Source organism: Anguilla rostrata, chromosome 9 (assembly GCF_018555375.3).
Source record: "Anguilla rostrata isolate EN2019 chromosome 9, ASM1855537v3, whole genome shotgun sequence".
Classification (NCBI taxonomy): Eukaryota; Metazoa; Chordata; class Actinopteri; order Anguilliformes; family Anguillidae; genus Anguilla; species Anguilla rostrata.
This window is the reverse complement of record NC_057941.1, coordinates 30,399,124-30,421,322: the sequence shown is the minus strand read 5'-3', so window position 1 is coordinate 30,421,322 and position 22,199 is coordinate 30,399,124. Positions and strand designations below refer to the sequence as shown.

At 44.1% G+C, this 22,199-nt stretch overlaps 1 protein-coding gene across 5 annotated transcripts in view; it reads right to left on the bottom strand.

Moving 5' to 3' along the window:
- LOC135262337 (phosphofurin acidic cluster sorting protein 1-like) overlaps positions 1-22,199 on the bottom strand; it is a 49,055-nt gene that overhangs the window by 22,209 nt on the left and 4,647 nt on the right. For all 5 annotated transcript variants that reach the window (XR_010332182.1, XM_064349328.1, XM_064349331.1 and 2 more), the window contains exons 2-5: positions 7,564-7,651; positions 5,664-5,753; positions 5,348-5,473; positions 3,154-3,298 (exon numbers count right to left, since the gene is read on the bottom strand). Coding sequence is in view for 4 of the 5 variants with exons in the window: in XM_064349328.1 (XP_064205398.1) it covers positions 3,154-3,298; positions 5,348-5,473; positions 5,664-5,753; positions 7,564-7,651 (449 nt within the window). In the remaining variant the exon portion in view is untranslated. The remainder of the gene's footprint in view (positions 1-3,153; positions 3,299-5,347; positions 5,474-5,663; positions 5,754-7,563; positions 7,652-22,199) is intronic.

Here is a 22,199-nt window from a genome sequence, read left to right as displayed (position 1 = left end):
GTCCTCTGCACAGTGACATGGTTCATCCTGACAGCTAGTTCTGCAGACCATGAGGTGTTTTCAAGATCTATGGCAGTAATTTCTGCAAGAACAACCTGCAATTAAATTTCTGGCAGTTCAGACATTTTTCACTGGTAATCTTAGTGCCTGGCTTCGCAGGCCTACAAGCACAGCCAGCGAAAAATGAGCACTCAACACTAATGTTCCAACAGGATTTTCTGGCAGGCAATTTCCTGTTAAACCACAACAGACACAAGAGATTGGTAGGTACAATGCTGTTTGGAGCCCGCAAAATGAAGCCGTCATGTTGTACTACAAAGGTGTTGTCAATTTGGTGAATACAGGTGAACTCAACTTTTTCCCCACCAGAGTTTGAGTATACAGTATTTCTTCCCACAGGAAGTTTTTTTCCCCACCAGAGTTTGAGTATACAGTATTTCTTCCCACTGGGAAGTTTTTGTTTTTTTTTACCTCAGTTGCACGCATTTCGGGGGTTGAGGCCAGGCACTGTATTTCCTTTCCATTTCCTCTGTAAAGTGTCTCAAGTGTCCCCATAAAAAGTGCTATACATATAAATTTCAATTGAATTGAATACACCTTCCAGAACAAAGTTGATTGTATTTAAGTTACAGGTGATGTATTTGGTGTATTAGTAGTTCCTGCTCAGCCCTTATTAAGTAACAAATCCACATTCCTCTGCTTTCTGAAAGAGATCCAGTACGATATCCACAATGGCGGATATGAATCAAGGTCCCCTGATTATATAAAAGGCCTCAGTCCTTTTCCTTTTTTCCTTTAGTTCCAGAGCTTGCCCAAAGTAAATGTGGCTGTGGGTCGTTGCGCATCCTCTTCATGCGATTGGCTTAATGGGAGAAATGCCATCTGTTGTGAAATGTTAGTTCATTTGGATGACTCGAGTTCTCCTGGCAGACCGGCAGACAGGTTTCCTTAATCCCAAAATTATGATAATTGGTGATAAATGTAAAATCTGTTCTCTTCCTTCCGCCTTTCCCCCTTGCAGCATCCATTATGCACATAATTGCAGACGGACCCTCCGGCGGCTGAATGTCTTCAATCAGCGTAATGAGCTCGCTCTACGTGCCAGCGAGGTACGTGCTGGAGCGTGCACCGGGCTTCAAGACCCAGGTTTGGAGTACGAGTGCACTCCGTTTTGAGGAACTCAAATGTCCATTTTTGGGACTGGGCCAAGGTGCTGGAGCAGGGTCAGCGGCTAAAGCCAGGCCCAGGGAGGGAGATATCGCGGACTATGCCATATGTCCTTTTTTTCCTCTCTCTCTCTCTCTTACTTTCTCTGAAAATAGTTTGTCAGAAGGAAGGGCAGTTAAACCCAGGTCTAAATGATTCTTGGGCTCTTCTATAACCGAGAGCAGGTGGAATGCTGGTACAGGCTTGTTATACCTACTTGAGGGACAAGGATGCTTCTACCTCTTTCTTTTTTAGCCTTGAGAGGTAAGTCAGTGCAGGAGAGCAAACAAGCGCACTGTCTGTGCCGCCGATGATGTGGGGAAAAGGAGAGCAGTGCTGCTCCTCTACCAGAAACAGAGCATTGCTTTGTTGCGGATGGCTTCCGGACGGTTTCCAGGGGTGGATAATCTTTCATTCCTTTAAGTAGTTCATCGCTGATTTTCAGGTATGTTTTGGATCACTGTCTCGTGAGGATTTGGTGATATTCAGTTAAATCCATTCTTCCTTCCGCTTGCACAGTATTTCCTGTGCCACAGGCTGCCACACAACCCCAACACAGAATAGATCCACCCCCATGCTTTACGGTTGGCGAGGTGTTCTTTTCTTCAAAAGCTTCCCTTGTTTTTCTCTAAAATTACCTTTGGTGGTTGCGGCCAAAGAGTTCCATTTTTGATTCAGCAGTCCACAGCAATTTGTACTAAACAGTCTCCGGCTTATTGAAGTGCTGTGTAGCATACTTCAGATGTTTTTGTACCCCTTGTCAAATTGCATGTTTTGCTGAATTGCTAAGTGAAAATAAGTTCAAAATACTCTGCAGGGAAAACAAAGTTGAATGTCTTATGCAGTTGTGTTGTATTTACACAACTCCCAATGAAAGAAAGATCTGAACTATTTTCAAATTTTAAGTTTGACCTCTGTAGGGGACACAAGTCTCTCATCTTAATCTCAAGAACCATATATTCTGCTACGTTGAAAACTACCACTACGAGGGACGTTTGATAAAAAGAAAATTAATAATATTTAAAAAAATATTTTCACTGCAATGTTTTTGTCATCCAAGACACATTTGCATTATGTGAATAATTAAAATACTCTGTCGGGTCTGAGGAGGGCATTCAGGAGACTGCCACAGGATTCTCTCTATTTAGACACCAACAGCACCCAAATTTGCTTTCTGCTTTTTAAAAGTCTATAAAGCAGGGATATATTTTTCGGTTATGATTGACATATTTGCCTATTAGTGTGTGAAGGTATAAACAAGATATATTTCAGTGATTCAGTTTCAGTGATTCAAACCCAACTTGACTTTTCCTCAAGCCATTCATTGTGTTCATTATATTTGGGAAGTTAATATTAAAGTTCAAAGTCTTGTGTGAATAAAAAATAAAGTACCCTTTTCAGCTTTCAGCCCACAAAATGCCTTGGTAATTGCAATTGCTGTCTGGAAGACAGCTTATAAGTTCTAAGTCCTTGATTCGAGACACCAGTTAAGAAGCGCACACAGAAACTGAAGATTTAGTCATCACCTCCTGTAGGTTATGGCTGCTGTGGCTTGAGCATTTAATTGAAAATTGTGTTGAGCACACAGGCTTTCTTTGGAAAGATGGCCTGTAGCTTTTCACATAACTACCGCTCAGTAACAGGGACCTCCATCATGTTTTGGACACGCTCTCTCTTTCTCTCTCCACAATCTATCCCCCTTCCTTCTCTCTCCCCCTCTGCCCTCTTTCTTCTTCCTACGCTTTCCCCTTCCTCTACCCTCTAACACCGCTTTCCTCCCCCCTCCTCTATCCTCTAATACCTTTCCTCCCCCTCCCTGGCTCTCTCCACCCGTTCTCCTTCTCTCCCCCTCTGCCCTCTTTCTCCTTCCTCACCACTTTCTCCCCTTCCTCTATCCTCTCCCACCGTTCCCCCCCCATCCCTGGCTCCCCCCCCCACCCCGCTCACCGGACAGCTTGGCCTTGGGCCCCTCGTGGTCGATGGGCTGGCTGGAGAGGGAGTAGACGCGGATCTCGGCCACGGGGACGGAGGCGTCCTTCACGTTGCTGTGGAGCCCCAGAACCTGAGCCCCTTCACTGGGGTGCTGCATCACCTGCCGGGGAGACATGGAGAGAGAGAGAGACGCTCACTGTAATGTGTGTGTGTGTTTGTGTGTGTGTGTGTGCACATGTGTGTGCCTGCATGTGTGTGTACATTTACATTTGTTTGAATGTATATGTAAGTAGTACACGATACTTCACTCTGAGTGAAACACTTTCCTCTTTTCCCTTCAAAACCCTAACTACCTAACCGCCCCTCACACAGCTACATAACTGCCCCTCACACAGCTACATAACTGCCCCTCACACAGCTACATAACTGCCCCTCACATTGCTACATAACTGCCCCTCACACAGCTACATAACTGCCCCTCACACAGCTACATAACTGCCCTTCACATTGCTACATAACTGCCCCTCACACAGCTACATAACTACCCCTCACACAGCTACATAACTGCCCCTCACACAGCTACATAACTACCCCCCACACAGCTACATAACTTCCCCTCACACAGCTACATAACTGCCCCTCACACAGCTACATAACTACCCCTCACACAGCTACATAACTGCCCCTCACACAGCTACATAACTGCCCTCACACAGCTACATAACTGCCCCTCACACAGCTACATAACTGCCTCTCACACAGCTACATAACTGCCCCTCACACAGCTACATAACTACCCCTCACACAGCTACATAACTGCCCCTCACACAGCTACATAACTGCCCCTCACACTGCTACATAACTGCCCCTCACACAGCTACATAACTACCCCTCACACAGCTACATAACTGCCCCCACACAGCTACATAACTACCCCCCACACAGCTACATAACTGCCAATCACACAGCTACACAACTGCCCCTCACACAGCTACATAACTACCCCTCACACAGCTACATAACTGCCCCTCACACAGCTACATAACTGCCCCTCACACTGCTACATAACTGCCCCTCACACAGCTACATAACTACCCCTCACACAGCTACATAACTGCCCCCACACAGCTACATAACTACCCCCACACAGCTACATAACTACCCCTCACACAGCTACATAACTGCCCCTCACACTGCTACATAACTGTCCCGCACACTGCTACATAACTGCCCCTCACACAGCTACATAACTGCCCCTCACACTGCTACATAACTGTCCCTCACACTGCTACATAACTGCCCCTCACACAGCTACATAACTACCCCCCACACAGCTACATAACTGCCCCTCACACAGCTACATAACTGCCCCTCACACAGCTACATAACTGCCCCTCACACAGCTACATAACTGCCCCTCACACAGCTACATAACTACCCCTCACACAGCTACATTACTGCCCCTCACACAGCTACATAACTGCCCCTCACACAGCTACATAAATACCCCTCACACAGCTACATAACTGCCCCTCACACAGCTACATAACTACCCCTCACACAGCTACATAACTGCCCCTCACACAGCTACATAACTGCCCCTCACACAGCTACATAACTGCCCCTCACACAGCTACATAACTACCCTGCACTCACCGTCATAATAACCCCTCAAACAGCTACATAACTGCCCCTCGCTCAGCTCAAGACATGGGCACTGCAGCTGCAGCAACACGCTGAACAGACAAGAGGGCAGCGGCCATGTTGTACCTGCGGTTTTCAACTGAAAACCTTTCAGTAGCATCAAGTTCCCAGTGAGCCATCTGTCTCAGCTCACTTACTCCCAGGTTCCCCACAGAGATTGTTTTCTTCTTTTTTTAAAATCTCGAACCTGTTATTTTTAGTCATTTTCCACAACACCCGTCCCCTGACATCAAACTCTCTTGATTGTACAGATATCAGCTCCTGTTCTGACGTTGGTTTCAGTCCAAAGCTCATTTACACACGGCAGTCACTGCCGGTCAGGTGCAGCAGAACAGCAGGCACTCAGCACTCACTGGATGCTACTGGAATCCATCATAATACCTTACCTCTGGGGGCCTTGTGAGTAATGAGAAATAAAGCCATGTGTGTAAATTAGCTGTGGCTGTGAGAATAGAATAGACTGCCTGAGAAATGATCATGAGACCCACCGATGTGGTTACCTCACCTCGGCCATATTGATCAGGCCCAGTGCCAGCGTCTTGTAGCCCAGGATTGTGCGGTTCTTGTACCTCTTGCGTCGCTGGAGCATGATCTGCAGCTTATTGGCATCTCTCTTTAAAAAGTGTGGGTACTGCCGGGAAGGAGGGGGTTAAACCTTTGTAAACGGTCACTAAATATATACAATTCTTCCTCCTGTGAAGCCCATCCCTATTTCCTCTGCTAGACACGGTAATAGTGTTCCATTATCCGTTACTTCTGCAATAATAATCTTTCACACCCTCCCAATAGCCCTGGGGTAATTTTATTCTTCTTTTTCTCACCTGTAGAGAGAATGTGAGCTGCAGGTCTGTTTCTGTCAGTCCAGCTGAAGACAACAAGATCTCATTGGAGCGTAAAATACGCTTAGAGCCCTGAGAGAGGGAGGGAGGGAGAGAGAGAGAGAGAGAGAGAGCAACAAGAGAAAGTGAGAAAATGAGAGTAAGCGACAGCGAGAGAGAAGAGAGAGGAGAGAAAGAAAGAAAATTTGCTTGTAATTTGCATATTTGAAATTGATCCAATCTCCTAGATTGATTAGTTCTTTCATCCCTCCGGCAAAAAAAAATAATAGGAGACAAACAACTGCGCTGTCTCATGTCATCCACATCTTAAGATGTCATTGTGACCTTTTGTGTGTCAGCATGACTAAAAAGAGCTTTGAAAAATTGTACTTTCTAAACATAAATCTCACATCCATATCAATGACCCCCAGCCTCCAGTAGCCAGGCATTTATATAGCTAACCACATAGTAACTACGGTAAAATACACAGCAATAGAGTAACCTTATTCAGATTCTTATTCTCACTATTTGCCAGGCAGGTAAAGAGCTAACCTAAATGCACATGCCTCAGGATGGATCAAGACAGCCGGTGTCCCAAAAGCAGTTCATTGATAGTTACATTTCAAATTTCTAAATCCTTAACATCATGTTTGCTGCACAAAACCTGGTACAGACATTGCTTTACTCCTACAAAAACTTCATACAATGAAATCTTCAATCTAAATTGTAACCTTGTAGGTGAATTACTCAAAATTTTCCCCAAACTGAAAACTGAAAAATCTTTTTCTTGTGAACTGTTATAAAAGTTTTAAAAAATACCACAGCACACTTAATCTTCATGTTCAGGTTTATCTGTATTGTAAAGGAAGGGTTTTTATATAATGCCTTTACATGGCAACCCAATCGATGGAACATTACATCTGCACAATGTAATCTGTCAAATTATTCTGAGGAACCACTGCCCTGGTATTTACAAACGTAAGCACGCATAATTACTGTCGCAATTTTCTACCAATCTTAATTATTAAGAAAATTTGACAGCCCATTCAGAAAGGGCTGTCATAAGCTCAACCGTTAGAAGCATTATAACAGTTACAAGCCCATTTTGTGCAAGGCTGATTCACACAACACTTGAGTAGAAATGATCTGTGAACTTCCATCACTCTAAGTTTTTCTCTGCGACAGTTTGGCTGTCATACACAATGTGAAAAAGGAAACAGAATATTTTTCTATAGCAACCATTTAGTTTCGATTAAGATTCATACTTAAAGGCCCGGAATTCAATCACCGTAACATGTGACAAAGCGCTTGTCCATAACTGTGTCTGTAATCTGGAGGTCAGACCTTCAATTCTGGCCACAGAATTGCAATGCCAAAAAATCCATTCCTCAACAGTGAATACACACGGAAGCTTGCCACAGTAGGTTACCGTGTGAATTTAGGAAAGGATCATGCTAACATTTAAGTTTCTAAAACGAAGTAAAACCATTACATGTTGTTCAAATTCATAGAAACTTCTGCACCATATTTTTAATCCTGTTGGGGCAGTCCATTTGCAATTGGACCCCACAAATTGCTGTTTGAAGCTATATTTATTTTATCTTTATTTATTTGTCTTTATTTTTTTATTTTTTTAAATTAAACAATGAATTACCAAATTACTATAATCAAGGTTCTTTAAGAAGGCAGTTTATTTCTTACGTAGTCAACATTGTCAATGATTTACGTAAAATATTTCTTTGTCACTACTATGAAGAGGTGCAGAGTGAGCTAGTGGTGTTCTCTTTATTAGCTTTACTGACGTAACTACGGTGGTTATTTTATTCTTTGTGTTCTTTGATAAGTATCTTCTTGTGTTAGGCACTGTGCAGTTGTCCATGAGGGGGAGAGGGAGGAGAGGTACCTGCAGTTTGACTGCGATGACCACCGAGGTGAGGTCTTTATCCAGCTCCTTCAATATCACCAACTTCTTCAGCGTGAGATTAAAGAGCCTGAAGGAGTCAGATATGAAGAGAGAGAGAGAGATATGAAGAGAGAGAGAGATATGAAGAGAATGAGACAGAGCACCGGACAAGTGATTCCACTTCAGCTGCAGGGCTCTGTGTGGGTGCATGAAAGCAAAACACAACTGCTGATTCCAAAATACAAGGAAATAAAAAATCAAGAAAAACAAAAGCAGGTTGACTGACAGCATCATGGCATTTTTAACTGCACATACTGAATAATGGGGGTTGGAATAGTCTAATAGTAGTTTATGGGAATTTATCAATAAATCAATTGTTCTATAAAATTCTGTACCCTAAGAGCATGTTAAATCGGTCACATATCCGTCTTAAGCCATCCATGCCATCAATAATTAAACACTCATCTCTATTGAGCCAGTAAAAAGAACAAATAAACGGACATTACTCCTAATGGGAGGTAATTACAGTCCAATAATCAACGAAATTATCGTGGAAATCTACGCTCCGAGCTTTGAACAAAACATCCTAACGGAGGGGAAGAGATTTGCATTTACTCGTGAAACCAGTTTGGCTGTCGGCCCTGAAAGAAAAGGGTTTAGGACCCGAGCCGTAAAACACCGCGCCTCTGTCCGTGCCCAAGAGCTGGAGGGGAGACGGGAGCGTCGCCGAGGGGGAAAACGCATTTGGAATATTAGCGCTCGGGCGTAAATCATAGCAGCGTCCCAGATCAATGTGCCCGGGCGTCTCTGCCGTCACTGAAGTTTGTTTGTGGGACGTCCCATGATGGATTGGTGGTCTTTACAATGGCTGGCTGGACATAGAAGAACCTTCACAGAGAACCTTCTCTCTCTCTATCTATCTCTCTCCATCTCTCGCTCTATCTCTGTCTCTCAATCTCTATCTCTCTCTATCTCACTGCCTCTCTCTATTTCTCCTGTACTCACTCTCGCACAGAAACACACATACATACACAAAAAAACCCATGGCTAGACTGTTATCTTCAGAAGTTGTGAATGCATTTCAAGACACAAGCATTTCTAAAATTCACAAATGATAAGAAGTCTAAAGAGCTCTCAAACACAAAAACAGTTCCCCTTAAAACATTCAAACAGCTCAATTGTGACTGACTCCCTGGCTCCGCCTCCTTCAAGCCCCACCCACTTTAATTTTCCTGGGTCATTTTTCACATTTATGCCCGCTCTGGATTATCCACACGTTTCGGCCAGAGGAATAACCAGTGACTGAATTTATTGGCAAAAAAACTGATCTGTCTTGGCCCTGCTGTTAGGGGCACCAACCCCAAACCGCAGACCAGTGAAAGGACGGGGTGTCGGGGGGGACGAGGTCGCCTCTGAGTCGATACATGAACAGAGCCAACACAGGCAGCCCACAGGGACCCAGACCTTTCGATCATCCTATCAGCAGCTTTCATCAGGAGAAATGAGCTGGCTTCCCAACAGCAGCAGCAGCCGGACCGTTAATGCCTTCCCCGGGTTGCCAGGTCAACTGAATCAGCATCCCTTGAGGGGCGGACGTGTGGAGAGTCACGCCGGAGGGCCAGCGGAGTTTCATTAGTTCTGATCCTCTCCTGGCAGACTCTGCGCACCTCCCCCCCACCCCGCCCGCCCGCTCCTGCCCCCACCTCCCTCCCGCCACAGGAGATGCGCATCCTGGAAATCGATTTGAGCATGGTGACATTGCCGGCAGCCGCGTAGACCGGCAGCACCGCTGCGCGAGTGGGAGTCGACATTAGCATGCAGCGCACAGCAGTGTACAAACACAGCTAATCTCACACCCTCCCTCAGGCCCCCCCGCCGGCTCCGCCCTTAATGAACCTGACACTTTTACAGCGCCCTCAGCGTGGGGGTGCGAGGTGTTCTGCTCTGCTTCCCCCCCCCCACTCCCCCAAATCACTGACTGCTGTCATCTCTCCAATCCGATTATGCACGGCACCAAGACGAGGGAGGCTCCCCCCCATCTCTTGCAAACTCACACAACACATAAACGCACATACACACACGTACGCACGCACACAAACACACACACACACGTACACACGCACACACACAAACAAACACACACACACACACACACAAACACACGCACGCATGCATGCACGCACCCAAACACAAGCATGAGAATTGATATTTGCCACACGAAGCACAACAGCAGAGGACAGTGGGGTGACCTTGTCATTCAGGTAGCAACCACTCTGTGGTCTGTGATAACATTACAGTCCCTAAAATGTGCAACATTAATAGAGTTAGCGTTTCTGCTCTAGGACTCAGGGAGAGTACAAATGCTCTATTTAATCTGAGCCAGGCAGAGATAAGCAGGCCTGCCATCTCAATAGTATCAGCCTGTTCTCCAAAATACGTTTTTAGTGCTTCCAAGTCTGTACAGATGTATTACTGGAATTATCTGCACAGTGAAGTTATTATTAGTATTTCTTTGGCAATGCTGTACCAATGGCTATGTGGGCATGCCAATAAAGCATATGAATTTGAATATGAAGTCAGTGAAGACTTCTTCTGTGATGTACCAGGGACCGTTCTAATAGCCTGTGGTTGTTTGCTCCGAAATACAGCTAGCTACTTGCCGGAGGAAAAGCAGTTACTCAGTAACCGTGTCCAAATTCACTGACGGCAATATTCAGCTTCTCGTCCATGTTTACATCATAAAGCTAGCTACCGTTACTTTGAAAGTTGAGTCTGGATGACAGAGGTCACAGGTGATTGGCTAACCTTGTGGTTGTGTATTGTTATGTCAAGCGACCAGGTGCCGAAAGCCATAAAATAAATCCAACTGTCATGATTCGGCAGCGACACTGCAAGATTGAAAACACTGAAAATGATAGAAAGCGGCTACGATGACAATACCCTTTCTATTGTTTTTTGCCTTCATTGCACACATCATTTAAATGTATTCGTCGGTGAGGAATTTTTATGAGCCCATTTGGGTATCATAACCTCCCTGGCACACATTGTTTTGTAGTGTCTTTATTATTCTTTTTTAGGGTGCAAATAAATAAACACGAATACAAATACAAAATGGCCATTCTGTCCAGCTTTCATTCAAGTGCTGCTTTCCTTTGGAATATTTAACCCTGACCTTATAATGACAGGAAGCAACCTTTACTCACAGCTCAACCCATTTCCGATTTCCCGTTCAATTCAGCCTCAAGCCAATGATCAGTACATTCAAGTTTCTCTTCTTCACTGAGGATATATTTGAATTTAATGTACAAAATGCCCAAGGGGGTACTTCCACATATAAAACAGATAAGTCTTTACATCGAGGCACAACTGGATTGCTTTTTCTTCTACAGGTAAAAAGCAGCCTTATCATGATCAACCATTGATCCTAACTTGCCCTTGCATACACCACCACAGTTTGTCATAATCGTAGATGAACATTTCTTTTTCCCTGTTGGTTTTCATTTAATCAAGTTTTTAATTTTGAAAACACAAGAGAGCCCCATATTTCACTTTGATAACAAAGATAAAAGTGAAAATAAATTAAATATATTTATTTTTCTCTGACATATTCTTTGTCTCTCTCCTCATCTCCGGCAGGCGTGCAGACAACAATGGCTTACCCGACTGATAAACGTATAATAATGAGTTTTGCATAACCCTAACTAAATTATTTAGAATATCTGCATAATAAAGTTTCAATCTACAATCTTCTCTTTAATCTACGTTCCTGTAGTCAGTTAGACAGAGGTGTTGTATCTCTGAAACACAGCCTCCCATTCTCTGATGAATTATGCAGCTGAGAATGAGTACTAGCTTGTGCAAACGCCCAAGAGCAAGGGTTTCAGGTGCTTGTAGAAGTGTGTTTATGAGTGCATAGGTGTTTGTGCGTGTGCGTGGGGTAAGTGTGCCTTTGAGTTTGAGTGGAGGACAACAAGCTGGATTTAACTGACTTTAACACTTTGTGTATTGGGTGTGTGTTATTATTGTGTGTTAAGTTTCACGTAAGTGTAGTGTCTATATGCTAACTATACATGCGCACAGATACTCATATACGCGCAAACAGACACACAGATAGAGTAGGGAAGAGAGTCCACACACAGCTTCTGTTCTCCCTGCCAGCTGACTTATGACGATGCTCACATCTGCAAAATGACATCATATGATTTTACACAACCACCTAAAATGACATCACATGATTTTACTCACCCACCTAAAATGCCATCATATGACTTCACTCACTCACATGAAATGCCATCATACGATTTTACTCAACCACTGAAAATGACGTATGATTTTACTCACCTACCTCAAATGTCATCATATTATTTTGCTCACTCACCTAAAATTGCATCATAAGACTTTACTCAGTTACTGAAAATGTCATCATATGATTTTACTTAGTCCACGTTTCCTACAACTCTGAATCTGTGCAGTCAATGCTGAGTTTCAGCATTCAGAGCCAAACTGAACCCAGGGACACCCTGGATAACACTAGCCCTACTGCCGCAGGAGCTGAGACGGTTAGAAGTCTCTTTTCCCAATATTCACTCAACCTCCCCACCCCATAAATGAATTCAACTGCGCAAAAAGTAACAGAAACACTGTTGATGCAAATATAATTTAATTTATTCATACATTTTTAAAGGCTGCTGGCAGAGATTAATGAATATGTAGCATTCATTAATCTTTGAATAAGTATATTCATAAATGACAAGAAAAGCACTGACTGCTTAACAAATACAGCACCGCCACTTCCTCTCATATCAAACTGTTTGGGCAGGAATTAAACTGTTGACAGAGTTTTTCATTAGAATGCAGAACGCGCTACAGCGCTCAGCAGCTCCTCCTAAGCACGCATCAGGAGTCTAGCGAAGCCTCCGAGCATGTGCAGACGGCGCCTCCGCGTCGGTTACGGCAGGAGACGCGACGCGCAGACGAGTCATCGCGTGCGTTCAACGCCGTGAAATCTACAGGTGGAACACCAATCGGTGCTCAGTCATACTATTTCAAACATATTTTCAGCTGTCAGCTGCTTGAACTGCAAATGAAGAGTGAAAGTATGAGTTAGCGGGGTTTAAAATATTTATAGCATAAATTCATAGCGCAGCGGCTGGCATGGGGGTGCAAATGCATGTACTTAGACTAACCTGCACGTCTTCATGCGAAGACATGGCGGTATAGCTAACTGGAGAGTCTAAATTGTCTTTGGGGAATGAATGTATGAGTAAATAGTATGTGAGCCACGTGATGGATTGGCAACCTGTCCATGCTGCATACCTGCCTCTCGCCTAATGCATGCTGGGATTGGCCCCAGCTGGGACAGTCCTCCCCCCCCCCCACATCCCAGTGTAGTGAATGGGATGTTAGGCTGTAGACACGTGTGTAGGTTTTGGGGGGAAGACAGGAAGACATGTCACCCCCACCACCCAATACATTTAGTATGTGAGACTAGGTGGCCCTCAGTGCCCAGCACTGAAAAGCTGAAATGAAACGTATGCCTATGGCTATAGGAGACCATATCTTTCCTGAGAGCAGTTATTATAAGGTCCCATGACACTTATTGCAGATGGCAGACGGTAGCTTCAGTTCACTGACCCTCATAGATCATTCTCAGCGCGCTGGGGGAGGGGGTGCGGTATATTAAACTGGTGAGTTCATGTGGGGTTAAGAGCAGCAGCACATAAAGTCAAAGTAAGAAAGTCCTCCAGAGTCCAGAGCAGCTCTGATTTAGACAAACCCTCCAACCACCTCCCTCCAACCCCCAGCACTATGCCCACAAGGCCCACCCCCTGCTGAGTTTCAATCTGTTACTCACAGCAGGAGGCTGAGGAGCAAACCTAACATCCACCCATGATGAATACAAACACACGTACGCACGCACATACACACACACTCAGACTGTCTCTCTCTCTCACGCGTACACACACACACATATTCACAAACACACAATCACACTTTCACAGAGACATGCACATACACACGGTCAATCATATATACAAGTAAATACTCATACATGGACACAGTCAGACATACACCCAGACACAGACACACACGCACACCACAGTAACACAATCATTCATAAGTGCAAACACACACACACATTTGTGCCACACCAAAAGCAACACGCCTCTCAACCTGAATTTTAAACGATTGCTCTCATAATGACACACTCGTCTATCCCTTTGCACCAGCCCAATACAGAGAAACAGATGATTATACACAGTGCAAGATTCCCACATCAACTGCGTATAAAAACAAATCTAAAGACAAGTGTGCGCACAATGCTAAACCTGCCGACCATAGGACCCTGAGACGAGGCACTCACAGACCCGTTCATCACCAAACCGCACCGCTAAAACAGCCACTCGCTCCGCACACCCACACAGACGTGCAAGCTACCGTGTGGGATACCGCCTCACGCCAAGAAACACAAGAAAGGGCAAATAGATTCACCGCACAATCGGGGACGACTCTCTGAAGCTGAAAGACACAGAGAGAAGAGCTGTTGAATTCGGGGGAGGGGGTGCTTTTCAACAAGATGCGTTTCTACTGGAGCAGGACGCAGTCAGCAGCCATACTATCAGGTAGCCATCTCCTGTGAAGCTGCAAAAGCTAAGCAGGTGTGGGACTGGCTAATACTCGGATGGGAGACTGCCTTGGAAACTTGAGCCGCTATTGTTGGGTGGCCAGTTGCAAGCATCCTTCCCCCTGGACCAGGCAGAAACAAAATGCCCCGCCATAGTGACGGTGGCTGTAAAGTTTACACCCGGGTTCCTGGCTGACTGTGGCCATTAGACAACCCAGGGCACTTCTTCTGAAAGAGCAGGTTCTCAACCCCAGTGTCCTGGACACATTCCCTTAGAACTGGCTTGTTACATGCGCTCTCCGCCCCCCCCCCCCCCCCATCCCCCACCAAAATGGCTCCCCAATATCTTTCTGGCTGAACAATCACTTCCATTACATTTTCATAATCGATAATCGATTTGGTTAAATAAAGGTAAGTGAATAAACAGGAGCGATCAGAGCAGAGTGACACATAGCAGGCATTTAACAGATGCGCATATTCAGAACGAGCTACACAGTTCACATTCTTTACATCTACAATCTATTTATACTGCCGGATAACGTCACTGTAAAGCAGTCAAGATGAAGAACCTTTCCCAAAGGTACCGAGGCAGCTTCAACGGCACCATTACCGTGCACTGCCACCCCTGCCGCGTAACACCGGCGTGCAGTCGACAATAGAACAGAGCGGAGGATGGAGCGCTACGTGAAAGACCTCCACCTGTCATCTCTGTGGGAGTGGTGATTCAGTACTCACTCTCTCCCTTTCTTACAATAACAGAAACACTAAAAAAAAAGCCCTTCTACGCATTTTATTTTTATTACCCAATTATCTGTGTTTTTAAAAAGCTTGCCAATGAAAGTGAGGATCCTTTCGAGTCAGTTTTACGCAGCCATTATGTTTTGCGCTCAAAATAATAATAATTTTAATTGTCTCGCATACCTTTTCCTTCATAATAATGTATAAACTAGATTTTTTTGTGAATAAAATGGCTTTGCGGTATGAAGGTTAATGTGGGTGATGGTAATGCAAACCTGCCAGAAACAGCTTCAGGATAAAAGAGCCAATGGAAGTCCATTCCCTGGTGGCCGCTTCAAAGACACCTGCCACTGAACAACAGAGCAAGAACAGAAACCGGAGCTACCAATCAAATTAAGCCCTGGCGGTGTAGCCCACAGTCAAGGACAAGGAATATGACGCTGGTGAACCCAACATCCAATGATCTCACTTCATCTCTCACAATAATAAGATGCGGCTATTGATTGCTTGCTCTCTGAGTATAATGAGACAGGGTTTGTGATCACTTACTAACTCCATTACAATGATCCATTACACTCTTACAGTAATAATGACTAGTGAGCACATATTCTCAAAATGTAACTGGATTGTATTTGTGATCACATATTCTCTCATTAGAGATGGGAATAGTGATCACTTACACTCTCACTATAACAGGAAGGGGATAGTGATAACTTACTCTCTCACTATAACAGGAAGGGGATAGTGACCACTAACTCTCTCACTATAACAGGAAGGGGATAGTGACCACTAACTCTCTCACTATAACAGGAAGGGGATAGTGACCACTAACTCTCTCACTATAATAGGAAGGGAACAGTCATAACTTTCTCTTTCACTATAACAGGAAGGGGATAGTGATCACTTAATCTCTCACTATAACAGGAAGGATAGTGACATATCAAATACATGATACTACTCTTCAATATACAGGAAGGGGATAGTGATCACTTACTCTCTCACTATAACAGGAAGGGGATAGTGATCACTTACTCTCTCACAACATGGACAGTGATCACTTACTCTCTCACAACATGGACAGTGATCACTTACTCTTTCACTAAAATAGGAAGGGGATAGTGATCACGTACTCTCTCACAACATGGACAGTGGTCACTTACTCTCTCACTATAACAGGAAGGGGATAGTAATTACTTACTCTCTCACTACATGGACAGTGATCACTTACTCTTTCACTATAACAGGAAGGGGATAGTGATCACTAACTCTCTCACAACATGGACAGTGATCACTTACTCTCTCACAACATGGACAGTGATCACTTACTCTTTCACTAAAATAGGAAGGGGATAGTGATCACTTACTTTCTCACAACATGGACAGTGGTCACTTACTCTCTCACTATAACAGGAAGGGGATAGTAATTACTTACTCTCTCACTACATGGACAGTGATCACTTACTCTTTCACTAAAATAGGAAGGGGATAGTTCTCACTTACTCTTTCACTAAAATAGGAAGGGGATAGTGATCACTTACTCTCTCACAACATGGACAGTGGTCACTTACTCTCTCATTATAACAGGAAGGATAGTAATTACTTACTCTCTCACTACATGGACAGTGATCACTTACTCTTCACTAATAGGAAGGGATAGTTCTCACTTACTTCACTAAATGGAAGGAAGTGTCACTTACTTTTCACAACATGGACAGTGGTCATTCTCTCCACTATAACGAAGGGATAGTAATACTACTCTCTCATACATGGACATGTCATTACTCTTCACTAAATAGAAGGATAGTTCTCACTTACTCTTTCATAAATAGAAGGACAGTGATCCTGCCTCTCACTAACAGAAGGGGACTGTAAAGCCCAGAGCTGCTCCAGTTCTCCAGCACGGTTGACTTGCCCAGTAAAGGGTAAGTCTCGCTACCCATGAGTGAACCAGGTCAGGTCTGCCAACAGCGAACTGACTGACCAAGCGAATCGTTTGACCCATTTTCGCGAAGTGTAAAGTGCTGAACACCAAGACAATGAAGAGTAAGACACCGGCAGCGTCCAATAATGGCCCCCAAGCAGTGTTTTCGCACACTCGTTTTGATGTATGTATTTACATTACACACATATCCCATATAATTACTATGGCTCATCCACCCGATTTAAAAAACAGCAAGTAGGCCTATAAGAAATATTAGCCTATTTATTAGAAGTAAAATTTAATTAAATAAACAGGTGGAAACAGGAGGAGGTCATTTCAATACAGTGATGCCAGCAGAAGTATAAAATATTGAATATTAGCTATAAAAGAGCTTGTTCTTCCGAAACCAAAGCACTTTGGAGAGCTTCGTTTAATTTAAAAGCCTTCATTTATTCTACCAAGGAATCAAAAATTAATTTCTCCATTAAGGCACAAATCCCTTGCTATGTTTTCAATAACAATACAACAAGTGCTTTATTCTGCAGGGCTGTGTTCCAATAAGCTAAATGTTCTGTCCTTGCAAACTTCACTTCCAAATTGTACTTGGAAGGACATGACACACCTACAACAGGACGTGACCCTCATTAAGAAAGGGAGCATCAGGATGGAGGAGAAACGGGCAACTCCCACTAGCTATTTCCACCATAAAAAGGCCTTAAACATCAGGCTTTCATCTGGTAAGAGTGCTCCTTCTTCATTTACATAAATCTCCACAGATATCGCGATCAAAACAAAGCCATAAAGTGTTAGGTTCTCACAATTAACTGGCACTTCTAGTCTGAAAAAGCACTTGGATTACAGTGATCAGAAGTCCTGAGATTCTGAAAAGCATCCAAGCATGGTGAAGCTCAAGAGACTCTGATCCAGCTAAACTTGAAAGAGCTAGCAATATCAGACATTTATACGCCATTCAACATTACCCAACAAATAACATTTGCTAAAAGGTTTTTAAAAATCCACATTCTATTGAGGCTTCTGCGTACAGCTAATTAAGCCTGGATTATTGGTTGAAACCTTCCTGGAGGGCCAGTGAACTGAAGTTCTAACTACCAATATTCCAGGCTTAATAGCTCGTAGCAGAACCTCCAATAGAAGTGGAAATTCATGAGAGCAGCAGATACAATTCCAGTATACTGTGCACAAAGATAGTGAGAAATCTCATCAGGCCAAGCTGATAGACTATCAAAAAGATTTAGCAGAAGTATCAGGTCAAGTAAAAGACTCACTAAAAGCAGATTAAAGAATTAACAACTGCACTGCATTAACAATAGTAATTCACAAAATATTTTATTTCATTCAAATAACCAAAGACTTAAGATCATTCCATCAAGCAAAAATGTTCTTTAATATTATGCATTTAATATTTAGCCTACTCATGGCAGAAAACTGTTGAACAAATACAGCAGAAACACTGATCAAACAAGTTTGGCACAAATGAACAGAGCAGCAGTTTATCAGCAGAAAATATTATTGGCATAACTTTAACCAACCGGTGCTCCCAGCAATATCCTCATCTTCTGTGCTTGCAACACAGGTTGTGACAATGTGAAAATAATGCACAGCATTAAAACTGTTGAGTCTGACTGGATTTTATTAATAAAAAAAGATCAGAACCATGAAACTACGGTTCTGTTTATCTGCGCTGCACAAATCTGTACCTGGTCCACAGCGCATTCGCTAATGGTGTACAGGACCCCACACGCTGCCATTTTAATGAAGTCATTTGACTGTCACAGCGAAGGCCACTATAACAGGATGAATCCATCTTCTTCGATTTGTGATTTCTCCCGCTCAGTCTTTCACAACTGGATTACCCCTTGAGGACTCAGGTTTCTTACCTCCACAGGGACATAAGAACCTACTATGAGTATGTCCAACCGTGCCATGCGTTTACAGTGTGGCGGCCTGGTGATGTCATTTGCACTCGCGTACTTACGCAGGGTATGTTTCCGGCCTAACACACCGCGCTGGGGTAGCTCTGAAGTGAGGAGTTAAATATATTGGCTAGTCGGTTGCGTGCACACGCACGCTGGGGTACCGCCAATCAGAATGGACAAAGGACGCCGCTGTGACTCGACTGGCCTACAACCGTGGCTGGGCATTCCAAATCGGATTAGAAAATGGGGGAAAGAACTTCTCGTTCCTTTCTCGGCAAACACAATCTACAGTCATCAGTCTCGCACTGTTCCATCCCCCGATATGGAGATGATGCCTGACTGTGGAGCAGGAACTGGCTTCCTGCCTGGTGGAAGATGCGACCAGCGCTTCCTGCGCACGAGCGACTCGCAGCTGACGCATTTCGTTTGACACCGCAATGCTTCTGAGCGAGCGGGCTCCTCAGATCCCAGCCTGGAGAGCTCTGTGTCGAGAAGCGTGCTGTTCACAGTTATGTCTGGATATGAATAAGGGTGCACGGCAGTGAATGAAACGTGTTAATCTTCCGCTTGGATACGCTCCTATACGCCGGGATTCGCCGCAGGTAGCGGTGTCAGCCGTCCTGGCGTGCGTGTGGGATTAGGGCGATCACAACAGCGGCTCACTCTTAAAACAACCCGCCTGGCTCCTCCTCAAAGCACGACTAATATCATTGGTCAGCCAAGCCTACCAAAGTGAACACCCATCCATTCTTAGAGAACATGCCTAACGCACCAGTACAGCTGTTCCTCTCTAAAAGGATGCGTCTAATATGTACCTGTATAGCCTTCCCCCTCTGTAGAGTGACCGACTGATATGTGTCCACCCCGTGTGGGTGGGGGTTCGATCCCCCATCACGGCACCTTCTGAGCCATTCTCCCTTCTCTCTCTCTCTATCGCTCTCTGCTTTCTCCCTGTCTGAATAATGAGGGCAGACCGTCGGCTCTCCTCTAAAAAATAAAAAAGAGCCCTCACAGCAAGGAGAAAGTATCTAATAAACCCTTATAGCTATACCCCTCCGATTCACCGAGTCTGCCGGTGATTTATTTTATACTTTGCGTTATACACCACAGGAGAGGGAACGGTTTTACAGCCTTATCCACTCTTTTGTTTGGGATTAGCATTAGGCTCTCTGGCCTCCTCAATCTTTTGTTATCTCCAGTCAGGGAGAGGAAGAAATCCCTTTGGAAAAGCCCCAAAGGCTCCGCCTGCACACATTTATTTGCTTTGCGTTTCAACTTTCAATAATTAATAAACATGCTATTCGCTATAAAGCAAATCCTGGACGGAACGAAACTACAGCTCCTGACCTTGGCAGCGGCCCAGAGGCTAGACTGGCCAGGAGACAAAGGCTGTATCCTGCACTCACGGACTTACACACACGCACACCCACACACACACACCCACATCCACACATTCACGCACGAAAAGATGTTCCAAGCAGCGAACAGCTCCTCACCCGACCCTACTTTCATCTCAGCCCAGCCTCCTGCAGTCACTCTGGATGCCTGCAAATTAACCATGGAGTTGCTGAAGTGGTGACTCATGTTTTACCACTGCAGAACAGAAAGCCCAGTAAGAGCTCTATAGAGAAGCTGCACTTATTGGAGAAGCCTTAAAATTCCACCAAACAGACCCGCTACTTCACAGACCACTTCTCCTAACGTTCTGCAATTTTATAATGTTTGTGGAGAAAATAATGACTGGAGACAAAAACACCTAGCGCTCCATATACAAGACAAAATGAGATGGTTCTGGAGATTGGAATGTAACCCAGACTTTAAAATGCAAGATGCCCTCAGTCATAGAATACCTAAGTCCTGGCCCCAAAGTCCACCCCCCAATTAAAAATCAGGGCTAGCAGGGTGGGACAGGAAAGGCAGAGCATTGCTGAAAGGGGAGGGCAGTAGCAGAGTTAAGTGTGGGGTGAAGGATGCAAAAACAATTACCAAGTCATTACTGTAGCAGCATGTTCAAACCACAGCTTTCTCGTAATTGTTTTCTATGCAATTGTATATGTAACCAGTAGGTGAAGCTTTTCTTGGAGCCATTTTTGGCTATGCAGCCAAATTGCAACTTTTATAACCATCATTATCACGCTAGGTAGGCTATTAGTCATTAGTTACTGCTAAAGCACACTGGACTGTTTCTAAAAGAAACCTAATTTAGCTATGGGATTTTTAAAAATACTTTTTGCCTAAAACCTGTCAAACAAATTATGAATTCCATTTGTTTAAACACATAAAAATAATTTGGCCTATAGTAAGCAAAAAGAAAGAAACGCTATAGAATTTTGGGTTGCTGCCTAGTAATACACAATTTTCAGCTTTCTCCCTGAGGCAACATGTAAGAAAGAAGTTGGATTTCGGTGAATACAGTGCAGGAGGGACATATTTTTCTTCAGCAACAAAAAAACCCAATCTGAGTGCTCGTTGTGCACATGCACATGTGTTTTCTCCCTTCTTTCACACCAATAAAGGGAAGTGAGAATGGCTATCCCACCAAAACAATTACCTAAAAAAGTTGACTTTAGTATCTTGATTATTGTAGGATGAAAAAGGAACAGGCTGTTTGTAGAATCTGTACAGTCAGCCTTTTGTAAATCAACATAAGTTCTTTTGTTTCCACCATAAAAAAAGATGAATAGACTACTTTAAGTCTTGTAACCGTTAACTAGGGTTCAGAACACTGCCACCCTTTCCCTAGCATCCACCAGTCGGCTAAGTTTAAAGTGTAGGCTGCACCTCCATTCAAGAAGGGGAAGAGGTGCCCGTAGAAGAGAGCACAATTTAGAAAATTTGTAGCTGGAAGTAGACGGCATTACAGTTGTCTTTCATTCCATAAGTGAAAAAAACACACGGGTGCTTTTTAAAATTTCTGCAAAATGAAACTGAAAATGGTATAAACATTTTTTTTTTTAAACCCATCATCACAGTGATGGAAATTTAACAGCATGGTTTTTCATAAATAGCAGTATGACGGTTATGGTGATCGTGACAGCCCTGGGAAGAGGAGGCAAAAGCAGAGAGTGACAGAGGTGTGTGGGAGAAAGCCTCCGCTGTGTTGGAGCAGAACTGAGACACAGCGGTTCGTGCAACTGGAATTTTAACCAAAATGCCGCCAGTTAAAACCCTGGTGAGGGAGTAGCGCTGTTCCCTTAAGCCTATCTGCACTTGGACTGATTTAACCGACCCAGCTACACGCCAACAGTACTGTAAGGAAAGCTACGAGTGCTGCCCAGGCTAAGAGCCGAGCATCTGCCACGCTAATAAATAATGTAAAATGTAATGCGTAGTGAAGTCACCCAGCCACCCGTACAACGCACGAGGGCTTGGAGCACTGCTTCCTATCCCAGAATTCCCTGAGACCGCAACAGGG